The sequence below is a fragment of the Peromyscus maniculatus genome, chromosome 9 (assembly GCF_049852395.1).
Source record: "Peromyscus maniculatus bairdii isolate BWxNUB_F1_BW_parent chromosome 9, HU_Pman_BW_mat_3.1, whole genome shotgun sequence".
Classification (NCBI taxonomy): Eukaryota; Metazoa; Chordata; class Mammalia; order Rodentia; family Cricetidae; genus Peromyscus; species Peromyscus maniculatus.
The window spans coordinates 58071183-58084939 of NC_134860.1; the positions used below are offsets into that span (position 1 = coordinate 58071183).

Genomic DNA, 13757 nt, shown 5'->3' on the forward strand with positions numbered 1-13757 from the left:
ACACACACACACACACATAAATATATAAGTTCTACATATTTCCTCTAGAAAACCTTGGCTAATACAGGTTCTTAGTTTGCTACCTCCATTATTGGCTAATTATATCTTTTTATAAACATATAAATTCATGTATTTCACATACAAAATTGAGTTTCATATGATTTCATATTTAATTAAAGCTTAAATATTCACTTATCTAAAGCATAATTAACATTTTGTTTTTCCTAGAAAGTACCTAGTGGTAAAGGAAAAGTGACTAAGAAGAACACACAAAGGAATACTGCATTCATATTTAATGAAAAGACTAGGAAATTGGAATTTGAGAACAGACAACAAAGTTTTCCAATTCTTTTTTCAACATCATAGTTTATTTATTTATTGTTTTTTTTTTTTCAAGACAGGGTTTCTCTGTACAGGGTAGCTCTAGCTGTCATGGAACTCGCTCTACAAACCAAGCTGGCCTTAAACTCAGAGATCTACCTGCCTCTGCCTCCCATGTACTAGGATTAATGGTATGTGCCACCACCACCCAGCAAATATCATAATTTAAATAGCTATTTTAATAACATTATTTAAAAGTTACAAAGTATTCTTGAACAAATGACTTATTACATAATCACATTTGAAGATTCTATTGAAAATTCTATCCCTTCACTTCTGAAGAGCATGGCACTTGATAAGCCTACAGCAAAAAGGTTTCACATGAAACTTGCCAATAACTCAGTCAAGACGATAGGAAAAGATGACTTTCTAATTACAATACACAAAACACATATAATTCATATATTATCACTCTTCTTCTATGGTACAGGTAAGAACCATTACTGTATTATGTGTATGATGCCACAGGTGGAAAAATTCAGTAGCATGAGTGACAGATGACATTAGTCTCATTGTTATTCTCAGTAGGCAGGTTTAATCAAGGCTAACAGATAACCAGTTAAGCTTAGTATTAACAAGGCATGCTATAGTTTCAATCTAATAACTAACAAGATAGAAAACATTTTCTGTCCAGGTATCTTCCTCCTTTATAAGATAAACTTAGCAAGAAGCTCTTATGATAGCTCATGGTTAAGGGTGGGACTAGCAGGGACTGCTCCTCAACCTCTTAACTGCATAATAAGGACAACAGTATCTACCCCAAATGGCTGTCATGAACACTAATCTAAGCTAAAAAAGTATAAACTACTTAGGATATTGTTATACATACATATAGAGCATATATAACATTAAATAAAAACAAGGTGGCAATTTAAAATTTTATGAACGTTCTGGTTTTCCTATTAGTGTGTACACATCAAACTTTTATAATTAAGTAAATTCTTATTTCACAGTACTATGGCTATGGCTGGCATACCTGAGCCGTTTCTAACTTCAGTTTGTCGATATTGAGGGTGTTCCTCTGCAACCCACTGGCAGCCAATGACAGCAGCTGCTTCAGTGCCTTGATGTCTTCCTGGACTTTAAGCATCGCTTTGGAAGACATTCGACTAATTTCTTCTTGGACTTGTTTTTGTTCTTTGACAAATTTCCTAAAAGAACAAAGAACACAAGTGACAGCAGTGGGGGTGAGAGCTAGAGGTGGGGAAAGGATGGAAGGAAATGATGGAGATGGAGATGGCTCAGCGGGGAAGAGCAATATACTACTCTAGCAGAAGACCCAAGTTCAGTTCCCAGCACCCACACGGTGGCTCACAATCTGTAACTCCAGTCCAAGGTCCTGTTCTGACCTGCACAAACTCCAGGTACACACACAGTGCACAGACATACATACAGGCAAAACATTCATACACATAAATCTTCAGAAAAAAAATTTAAAGAAATCAAGATAAAAATGTTTGTCTTTTTTTTTTCTAGAGAAAAAGAAGTAGATTTAAAATAAGCTGGACATAGTCTAATGTTTGAAAACTACAATTCATACTTTTTAATAGAATGATACTGAATTTTAATTCTTACTTTCCTCCCTTTTTTTCAACATTATTTGTATGTGTGCCTGCTAATTTTTATCAACTTGACATAAACTAGAGACAACTAGAAAGAGGGAATTCAATTAAGGAACTCCTCCATCAGATTATCTCACGGACAAGTCTGTTGGGCAATTTTGTTGTTGTTAATTAATGAGGGAAGGCCCATCCCACAAAGTATTTAGGAGAAAGATGTTTCCCCTAAAAATATCCAAGAATCTTTCAAGTTTTATTTATCTAATCACACTTGGTACTTACTGGAGATTTTCAACATCCTGACAGATGACAGGAGGCAGGTTTTCGTCTTTCAGTGCTTTACTATCCCTAAAAAAAAGCCACACCTACATTAATGCCATCCACAAACGCATTAACACTATGCAGATTCTGACAATAAGTTGTATTTTCCTATGCTAAGAAATGAGAATATAACAATGTTCTCTACTTATATTTTCTTTGATTTCAAAGTCTTATAAATGATTTACTTGACTTGAAAATAATTTTACCAATTTATTTGACACCAACATTTCTTAACAAAGACTGGTATCCATTATAAATATTCTTAGAAGTATTTAAGTAAATGCCTGAAAAAAAATCAGAAAATACTAGATTGAACGAGATGTTGAACTGTTTCTTCTGATTCAAAGATTCTATGATTGATGACATTCAATTAAAAAATAGTAAGGTATTAATTAAAGAAAGCCTACAGCATTTTTCATGAGAAAAGAAACTCAACACAGTTTAGTACTTTATAACATAACCTTCACTCAAATGGGGAAAGACAGCCCTACTGATGTAATTATAAGTAACACAGGAAATAAATAAAACTTGGTAATAGAATCATTTTACAGTGCTGGCTAGAACCCCCAATATCTCTCAGATCCTCCATTCAAAACTTTCAAAGCTTTGAAGTTGGGGTTAGAGATGTTCAACTTGTTAACCTATATAGATACCCCAAATCTGAAACACTTCTGATCTCATGAATACTCAACCTTAACAGGTGAAAGCAATACATGTTTGTGAGGAGTGAAACTGACTATGTCCTTACAAATGATTCACTAACAGAAGACAAACTAAGTGGGCAAGTGACAATAAAAATGATCACAGTGGCTCTGAGTAAAACAGTGATCATATTCCAAGCATGCATATAATACATACACATGGAAGCTATTACCCTGTCTGAAGACACAAGGGAGTAAAATGGTACTAGTGCAGTAATTTGTGTATGTCAAACTGGTAGCGTAAGGGCTGCAGGAAGAACTCAGTAGGAGAGCACACACTTAGCCAAGTACAAAGCCCTGGGCTCAATACTCAGCACTGAAAAGACTAAAACTACAGTATCTGTATTATTTAGGAAATGTCAACCACCTTTTCTGAAAGAAATGGCTTGAAAATTTCTTGATGACTAGTAATCAAAGATTTGCTATTTCAGAGGTTTTCCGAAACATATATTTACCTTTTTTGGCGAACGCTGATTTTTTATCTTCTAAATGTATACTTTTGTCTATACAATCTGCCAATAACTTAGTAATTAAACTATTTTAAAGTTAAATTGTAAACTTACTCTGGTCTTGTTCCTGTTTTATCACCTAGAAAATCCAAGAAGCTTCATGTAAAAATAGGTCATTTAATAACACATTAACACATTCCAAGTTCTAATGAACAGAAATGAAATAAAATACAAACACAAGTTTTCAACACCATGCAGTGTGATTTTCCCTGTCCTGAACTTGGAGGAAGAACACAGCATGATGATGGAGATCAGACACCAAGCAAACACCTTACAGAGCTCAGCTGGGTCTACTTTCCCTCAAGAAGAAACAACTCTATATGGTGCCTTGGCCGTAGTGTTTTAGCACGGCAACATGAGAGTAACTAGGACATGCACTGATACTTTACTTTGGGGCTATAACTCTCGATACACAGCATGTAAGACAGGCCAAATACCACACTTACACACACTTCCTGTGCCTGCTCCTGCAGTCTAGCTTGCTGCTTTCCACACAGCCATCCCAATGTTCCTCATCCTTTAACCTCCACTTCCCTTTTATTTTTCCACACACATCAATCACTAAACTTGCTTTATTTGCTCACTCCCTATCTCGTCTCAATGGCTCCTTTCACCCCCTCAAACACTTCCCGCTCCTGCTTTCATGGCATACACATTTGATTATCTTCTTTTGTTCCTGCTCCCCTGTTCCTTTAGACTTTAGTCCTCTCTCTCCTTTCATGACCACAACCCCCTACTATGGTGATATTTTATTTGTACTGAAATGTGATTTTATTTGTATGTTAATAAATAAAGTTGCCTGGGGGTCAGAGCTATTAGCAAGCCATAGCGAAAGCTGGGTGGCGGTGGCGGCAGCGGCCGCCGCCTTTAATCCCAGCACTCGGGAGGCAGAGGCAGGCGGGTCTCTGTGAGTTCAAGGCCAGCCTGGACTACAGAGTGAGATCCAGGACAGGTACCAAAACTACACAGAGAAACCCTGTCTCGAAAAAGCAAAAAAAAAAAAAAAAAACAACTAAATAAATTATTGATAGAAACAAGTACTTCCAATGTTAGCTGACTAAGAGTAGATTATAAAACATACAGATCATGACCTTGTTTTATAAATAAGCATTAACATTCACATTATTGTAGCTATGTAAGACATATACACATACAAATTTAAGCTATTTACAAAAGCCAATACTTTATGCTCAAATATGTGAAATTGTGATGATAATATAAACAAATTTAAAGGTGATCTTTCAGGCAGGAATTTTGAGTAGCCTGTAAGCTTCCTCGCAATGCTGTTACAACATGAAATCTGAGTAACATTACTTACTCTTTTTATCTGATGAGGTACTAAAATCTATACCACCAAGGCCTTCGCTGCCTGCAGTTGAAGTAGGTGCTGTAGTTCCCAAAGACAAGCTTAAAGCATTTTGTCCAAGACCTGTGAATGAACCAAATAACATTTATCAACTTTCCTGACTTTAAAAGAATTTCCCTTTACTGACCAAAGCATGTAATACTTTAAGACCACAGATTTTCTTACTACCTGTTTTAGGAAAATAATGAGACAAATCTGTAGCAAATGATTTGGGTAAATTTTGGTAATCTTGTTAGATTCAACAATATACTAAGTTTGGAAGCTGAGAACTTATTAAAAGGCCTACAGGTAAACATTCTATTATTATTTATTTTTAAAACTTTTTCTGGGCTGGAAAGATGGCTCAGCAGTTAAGAGCACTGGCTTTTCTTCCAGAGGTCCTGAGTTCAATTCCCAGCAACCACATGGTGGCTCACAACCATCTGTAATGAGATCTGGTGCCCTCTTCTGGCCTGCAGGTGTATATGCAGACAGAACACTGTATACATAATAAATAAATCTTTAAAATAAATTTTTTTTTCTATAAAATTTGTTTCACATGATATATTTTCAGGTGAATCCAATTTCTATTTGATATTTTGGAATTGTACAATTTTAAAACAACCTAGTGTGAATTCATAAGATGTATGATATACCTTAAATGTTAAATATTAAATACACATCATAAAAGGATGTTAAGAAGAAAAAAAAAAGCTTATTTTAAAGTAAATAGCCTTTTTTTTTTTTTTTTTTTTTTTGGTTTTTCGAGACAGGGTTTCTCTGTGTAGCTTTGCGCCTTTCCTGGGACTCACTTGGTAGCCCAGGCTGGCCTCGAACTCACAGAGATCCACCTGGTTCTGCCTCCCAAGTGCTGGGATTAAAGGCGTGCGCCACCACCGCTCGGCTGTAAATAGCCTTTATTTTCTTATTTAAATCTCACCTCACTGGCAAAAAGGCTCAAATGGACTACAGTTAATCACAGTAATTATACTTAGAAGCCAATAGATTTTGTGTCGACAAACTTATTTTCCCACAAACCAATGCAGGCCTACACTGGTATGCCTGGTGCTTAGACAAAATGCTACCTGTTTTAAAAGCAGAAAAAACATGATTTGATTACTGAAAACTAGATTTAAATTGTGGCAATGACTAAAAAAATAGTTAAATAAATATCATTATGTTAGGTAACCCCAACTCACAATCTGAAATATGAAACAATTCTGGCCCCAAGCACTTCACCAAAGTGATACTCCACCTGTAACTTTTTAAAGTCAATGGCATTTTAGGTTAGCACAGGCATCAAGTAAGCATGGAGTACTGTGTCAAGAGTCTACTAAGCAGTGCAGATTTGGCTGACAATCCTCTGCTTCCTGATCCTGTGGAGATACGACAAGCCAGGAAGATGCAAGCTCTTGCCCCCACAGGCAGCACTGCCCAGGGGCTCTTCCTTAACCTCTGCTGTGCTCCCTGAACTGAGCAAGTTGCTTCTATAGAATATTTGGTTACAGCAATAAGAAAAGGAAATTCAGAGCATTGGGAAGTTATAAATTGACCTCCTCTCTTTTCTATTGTATTTTCATTTTGCTATTATAGGAATCTATGTGAGAAATGTTCACATGCTTATCCTACAAGAAAGCATGAAGCAGTCATTACATATCTGGTTACTGGAAGATATTTTGAGGAACTATAAAACTAGAGAATAATGGCAAAAATAGTGAACACTCTAGATTTCTACAGGTCACCATGACCCACGTCTTGCCTTCCTTTCCAATTGCCTGGATCTTTTCCATTCACCTAATACCTCAACAAAAGACAAAAAATTACTAGTTTCTTTGGCAGAAAGCATCAGTCCATACTTTTTCACCTTATCCAACCAAAGTAAAAAGCTATTATAAATGGGCCTAAGAATACTATGCTTTTTATAATTAAAATATAGGTAAACGTCTCCTAATTGGTGAACTGTTAACCAGAAACTCTTGATATTACACTCCTATGGGAAATAATTACAATGTCTTCAGATAACAAGAAAGCTTTACTTCTCAAAAACGCCCTCTCCTCACTTCCCGAAGGAAAACCATACTTAGAAGCCAGGCTTACCTGGCTATAATACATGACGTTAAGATGTAAACCTCCCTTATTATAACTCCAATTAAGCAAATTTTACCACTGAGCCACATCACCTGCCCACGACGACTTAACTGACATTTATTTAAAAGACAAATTTCTGTGGAAGCTTTTGGAATCTTTCTTTAACTAGACTCACTGAGGAAAAAGGACAACATATTCTAAGATGTGGCTAAGGTGGCCACTTACATAGGAAAACCATTATTTTGGTTTTTATACTGAAAGAAAAATAGATTATTAGAAAAAAGTGTTCTTTTTAACAAGCTAAAATAAATTTAAATGCAAGTATTTACTATTCTGGAAAAAAAATACTAGCAATTACCCGATGTTGCTGTGTTTGCACTCTGGAAAAGTGAACCTCCCAAACCAGCTAAGGCTCCCCCTAAAGAAAGTCCTGTTGATGCTGTTGTAGTTGTGGCTGGTGTTGTTCCCAAGTTATTTAGAGTAAATCCTGTGGATGCTGAGAATGAAAGAGAGAGAGATGAACAAGCCTTCATATAAAAACAGCACTTAACACCTCAGGAAAATAGCATATTTTCAAAAACAGAATCCCACTGATACATTTGAATCTTTGGGGAAACCACTTGCTCAAGAAAACTTTCAAAATACTCAAAATAAAGAGGAATGGTAGCTTCAAGGCAAAAACCAGGGTTCCTCCCCCTTAGTCCACTATTACAATAGTAACTGATTCTAGACAACAATAATTTATAATCCCAGCCAACAATTCTGCCTTTAAAAGCAAACCAAGAGCCGGGTGGTGGTGGCGCACACCTTTAATCCTAGCACTAGGGAGGCAGAGCCAGGCGGATCTCTGTGAGTTCGAGGCCAGCCTGGGCTACCAAGTGAGTTCCAGGAAAGGCGCAAGGCTACACAGAGAAACCCTGTCTCGAAAAACCAAAAATAAATAAATAAATAAAATAAAAGCAAACCAATCCTGAGCCAGTTGAGTTTACAAATGTCTTTTTTGTTTGTTTGTTTTTTGAGACACAGTTTCTCTGTGTAGTTTTGGTGCCTGTCCTGGGTCTCGATCTGGCTGCAAATGTCTTTATATTTCCTGCCATAAACAATTCAATCACTCAAGGAAGAAACTGTGTTACTTTTTCCTGTCTCTTAAAGCCGGGCAGTGGTGGTGCACACCTTTAATCTCAGCAGTTGGGAGACAGAGGCAGGCAGACCTCTGTGAGTTCGAAGCCAGCCTGGTCTACAGATTGAGTTCTAGGACAGGTTCCAAAGCCACACAAAGAAACCTTGTCTTGAAGAAAAAACAACAACAAACAAACAAACCAAAGATAAAACATCTCTGTATTTCAGTCCTCTCATCCTCTTTATTCAGAGTAGAGGCCATATTTCAAGATGGCCATAACTGCTTTAATGGTCAATGCTAACTTTTTTCCAGATAAAGTCTTGTTACATAGCCAAGCCTTGCCTTGAACTCTAGACCCTCCTGAGGCATCCTCTCAAATCATAGGTATGGACCACTAAGCCTAGCTCTACAAAGCCAATAGTTCAGTAAGACAAAATTGTTAACTAATTCAAATAAAAATTTCCCAAAGTACAGTTGTGTTTTTAAATGTTTTATGCTTATACAGCAAACACTTTATCTGCTGAACCATCTCCCCAGCCTGATGCTATGTTTAATATAAATGGCTTCTGATGTTCTCTCACTGGATACAAGTTAATGTATTTAAATTTCATTTAAATTCCGTTTTCTTCCCATTCTGTCTCACCTGCTGGAGTGGATGTCAGAGCAGACGAAAGCGTGAGACCACTAGCTGAGGTAGAAGTGCCAGGCAAGGCAAATGGTGTGGCGGATGCTGCAGGCTTACTGAATCCTAAACTGAAGCCTGTTGTAGATGCAGATGTAGTAGCTGGTGTTCCTGTTTAAAAAAAAAACAAACACAACTCATTTTATCTTAATCATATAGATATTGTGCTGGTTTTAATTAGTATCCTTTTCTCTATTGTAAATAGGATAGAAGGATTTGTAGGTGTGAAAGAAAATATTTAAATTGGGACTAAATCATGGTGAATATAAGAGATAGTCCTGTGAGTTAAGAAAAAAAAAATGCAAGATGGGTGTGTTGGCTCACACCTTTGATCCCAACACTCAGGAGACAAAGGCAGGCAGATCTCTTATGAGTTCTAGACCAGCCTAGTCTACATAGTGAGTTCCAGGACAGTCCAAGAGACACAGTGAGACCCTATCTCCAAAACAAAAAAAAAAAAAAACAAAGAAATATGAACACAATCGCATTTCAATTCCATGCCCAGAGTTACCTATAATAGCATTTATTCCCCTTTACTCTCTTTGCTCTCAACAGAAAAGCAGCCCCAGCCGGGCGGTGGTGGCGCACGCCTTTAATCCCAGCACTCGGGAGGCAGAGGCAGGCGGATCTCTGTGAGTTCGAGGCCAGCCTGGGCTACCAAGTGAGTTCCAGGAAAGGCGCAAAGCTACACAGAGAAACCCTGTCTTGAAAAACCAAAAAAAAAAAAAAAAGAAAAGCAGTCCCTCCTGTCCCAGACTACACAAGCACCATTCTATACTCCTGAAAATCCTCCTTCCTGGACCCCATTTCTGTCAGCACCAAGCTCTCTTCCTACTCTGTGGGAGCCCGTTCTGGGGTTCCTCGTGGCTTTACCCAGCAGGTCCGAATAGAGGATGATCAGGACCACGGGCCTGAGTGCAGGTGTCTGAGATGGTCTGCACTTGGCTGTGCTGGGGGAGGAGGTCTTTTGCTCCACCCCTTGGCGTCTCTATAAAAACCCTGGACCAGAGACAGTCGGGGCCCGTTGGAATAGGTTCCAGGCCCTCTCGAGGCTATCCTTTATTTTCTATCTGTTTATCTCCACAAGATTCTCCACTATAAATCCTTCTATCTAATATTTCCTGCTGCTCGCACTCAAGAAAACTCTGGGAAGCTGTGGGGGTGGTGGGTAAACACCCCACACTACTCCTGCCTGTAGATCTCCTTCCTCCATTCAGGTCTTAAGTGGACTCCCAGGGTGCTGTTGCTGCTTCCCCCACTGACCTCTCCACTTTCATCAGTCCAGCTACAGGTCCATGAATCTAACCCCAACTACCACTGGCTTCTTTATTTTACTGAGCAGTATCTCACTCACTAGCCTTGAACTCACAATGCCCCTGCTTTAGCCTCCCTAGTGCTGAAAAAGCAAGCATACGCCACCATACCCAGCTCTGAATCTAACTCTATGTCTACCTGAATCCCCACTGGTCGGTGGACTTTGATGTCCCTTTGACTCATGCATTTCAACACAACAAAACCTTGCTAAGTTAAGTCCCTCCTCAGTCAATTCAATCACTCAAGGAAGGAATCATGATACTTTTTCCTTCCTTGCATTGCTTTAGTTCCAAATCTTATTAATAATTCTATTTCAAAAAGACTGCTGGATTACTGGCACCTTCAAAAACTTTAGGCCAGCCACCTCAACAGTCTCTTAACCTGTCAAGTCTCTTCCAATCTCTCATCTACTCTTAGTATCATCTCAGTTACTTTAACAGCATCTTAGTGTTGGCATTAACTTTTCTTTAGGAGACATGAACTAATGTCTATTCATCCCAGATGGAAAGAACCACAAGAAATCATTGGTCGACAATGAGTTTAGTTGGGGAGACCCAAAGAAGTATGAGTGAGGGCTTATCTACAGGAGCATGGGCAACTACACCACTGAAAAAACAGTCCTCTCTTCACAGCAACTAAACTGCTCGTCTACTCTCAGGGAAGGACAGGACCAGAGGCCTGCATTTGTGAGCAGCCCAGCATAAGGGAGCCTTCCCTCTCCAGTCCAGTATAAGTGAGGGAAGGTTAGTGGATTTAATCTTATGAGTCCCAAGTAGGTGACCACACTTAATCTCATTTTAAAACAGCAAGAGCTAAGAGGATAGTGCTCTACAACATCTGGTAATTCTGTCCACCTTAAGGATCCCATAAGTCCTCAAGCATGTCTAACAGTCTAAAGGCTTGACAAAATACTGCTCATTCTTATGTGGTCTCAACCAGCTCTTTAAATAGCAAGTCTTCCTTCCATTTCTACCTCTGAATCCTAAGCTCCAAGAACAATATCTTTTTTTCACATTCCCTTAGATCCTTTTATGATTATGTAACTTTGTATTTTTAACTGCTTTGTGTAAAATATTTCCCAACTCCAGATAAGCCTACTCTCTTTTGTCTTCCATGCTGCCATTCCTGTGTCTATTAGCACAGTATCAGACACAAGAACATGTTCATACACTTGCCTATCTCTCCATGTCAGAGCTCATGAATGCCTTGTCCATGCACTTAAATGGTTTTGATGTAATCATCTTCTTAGTACCATGTTCACCACTGCAAACTCAAGTTAATACTGAATGTCCAAGGCATGATGTATATGCAGGCTACGTAGTTCGGAAGCACTAATTGCATAAAAACTATTAAATGAAGAAATACAACCCACATTTGGGCTTTTCCTGGAGTTACTGAAAAAAGTCAGAAAGCATGCTTCTGGATTGCCCTGACGACAACGGAGAGTTTATCACAAGGCACAGTGCTTTAAAATTGTGTGTAGATGGGTTATAAAAGAACAAGAAAAGTCTACTATTTGTCCTCATAGCCAATCTTGTCAAAACAGTTAGGTAACGGGTAAGCAGCAACTCAGTCAAGTCTACCAATGATGACCTTAACCTCACACAAGACTTTTAACACACACACCCATACACTTCTCTTGAGACAGTCTCGCTAGCTATCCCAGGCTGGCCCAGGAGTCACTGAGTAGCCCACACTGGTTTTCCACTTGTGATCTTCCTGAGTGTTAGAACTATAGCCATGCACCTCCACAATGGGCTTTATCATCCCTTCACTCTTTCTATTTTATAGCCACCCATCATTTACTGCTCTCCAGACTGAAGAGAGACTGACAATCTAGTTGTTCACGTTCCCTAAGCTTATCACTAAAAAACTATTATGTCTTCAAGGTAGAAGAGAATCCAAAACTTTCATTAGTATTTTGTTTTTCATTTTGGCAGCAGCAAGGATTAACTAACACACACACACACACACACACACACACACACACACACACACACACACACACAGAGGGCAAGTGCTCTTCCACTGAGCTATGCCCCAGCCCCATAATTCTGTAATGTTATAGATAACTAAAAGCTTTGCTCTCAAGTTTGATAGGACACTTAACATCTCAATTTTTAGAGATACAACCAGGGCTCAATTATAAGACTGCCCTATAGTTCGGTGCTTTTGCCAGACCTGGAAATGTAATGAGACATAAACTTCCATATCAAAAGCCATCTATGTTTAAAATACATAATACAAAGGCATCATATAGAAGCATTGTTTTGTATATACTAAATACTGAATAGTTTTTAAAAAATAATTATGTGGGATCCAGACAAAGTTCTTTATAACTATTTTCTTTCCCCCTACTCTAAAATATTAGATGAGGAGAAAGCTATTCAATTCATTAGAAAACCAGAGTTTGATCTCTTCTCAAATATTCTTACCCAGAATTAATTCTACGGTTGTAGTTGTTATTCTCAGAGACAAACAGACAAAATTGAATGATCAATGAAGATGACTTCCTTCTAGACTCCACCTTCAGAGACTAACACATTTCTAATAAGACAGACAGATACATGTATTCTATCTAGCAACAAACACAAGCATTTTTTCCTAGGGCACTGGTTTTGATCAAACAGGCTGTGTATGATTTGACTTAAAAGTGGATAAAATACAAACAAGTATTACTTAGAACAAAGCCCGGGTGCAGATGGTGTGTGGGGGGAGGAGAGGTTTATTTCAAGCAGAACCCTGGAACTGAGAACTAGCTCAGCAACCTTACTGGTTAATACCCCTGCTGTTAGAGCACATTTCATAGGTGTGCCCTACACACTGAACAGCCAGTGAGAGGCAGCAACTGAGATGAAGAGGTTCTGGAGGTAGAGAATAAAAGGTAAATAAGGAAACAGATATTTGAAACATGTAGTACTAAAGCTACAAAGTACTAGAAACAAAAGCTATCACTCAAATGTGTACCAGAAGTTTTCAAGAACTACACTTTTTTTCTGCTAAAACAACTGTTTTAATATCAAAATTTAAAACAAACGCGTAAAAGTACTCTAGGCAACCTTTACTAAAGAAAAAAAATACTGGCCGGGCGGTGGTGGCGCAGGCCTTTAATCCCAGCACTCGGGAGGCAGAGCCAGGTGGATCTCTGAGTTCGAGGCCAGCCTGGGCTACCAAGTGAGCTCCAGGAAAGGCGCAAAGCTACGCAGAGAAACCCTGTCTTAAAAAACCAAACCAAGAAAAAAAAAATAAAAAAATACTGCGTTATATAATCTACTACAAAAATCACCTTGATTCAGACTTTCAAGTGCTCGTCTAGAGCTGCTCCGTTACCCACACGATCCTCCAATTCTTTCCTCCTTTTTAAAGCTTTACAATCAGTAATGGCCACTTAAATAAAGACAGAAGGTGGAAACTGGGAAAGAAATATCTCATTTACCCTTGGGAACAAGAACACCCTCCTTACCTGAACTTGCTCCTCCTAGAGTGAACCCGGTGGAAGGCTTAGCTCCAAAGAGTCCTGTTCCAAAACCACTGGCAGAAGCAGATGTAGATGCTGGGGTGACAGAGCTTCCGAGAGTTCCAAAGTTGAGCCCCACAGAAGGTGTGCTTGTTTATTTAAAAAAGAAAAGAAAAAGTCTATAGAGGCTAGTATTTACTTTGGAAAAATAAAAAAATAACTGCCTAGGATTGTTTTCTCTCAAAACTTCTAAGATCCAAGAGATATTAAAAGGAATACT

The 13757-nt window shown here is 38.4% G+C and overlaps 1 protein-coding gene across 2 annotated transcripts in view; it reads right to left on the minus strand.

The window, feature by feature from the left end:
* The window catches only part of Nup58 (nucleoporin 58), a 54452-nt gene that overhangs the window by 37193 nt on the left and 3502 nt on the right, over positions 1-13757 (minus strand). For both annotated transcript variants that reach the window (XM_042284957.2, XM_042284956.2), the window contains exons 2-8: positions 13484-13626; positions 8668-8817; positions 7263-7400; positions 4790-4900; positions 3526-3550; positions 2223-2288; positions 1358-1532 (exon numbers count right to left, since the gene is read on the minus strand). In XM_042284957.2, the coding sequence (XP_042140891.1) occupies positions 1358-1532; positions 2223-2288; positions 3526-3550; positions 4790-4900; positions 7263-7400; positions 8668-8817; positions 13484-13626 (808 nt within the window). The remainder of the gene's footprint in view (positions 1-1357; positions 1533-2222; positions 2289-3525; positions 3551-4789; positions 4901-7262; positions 7401-8667; positions 8818-13483; positions 13627-13757) is intronic.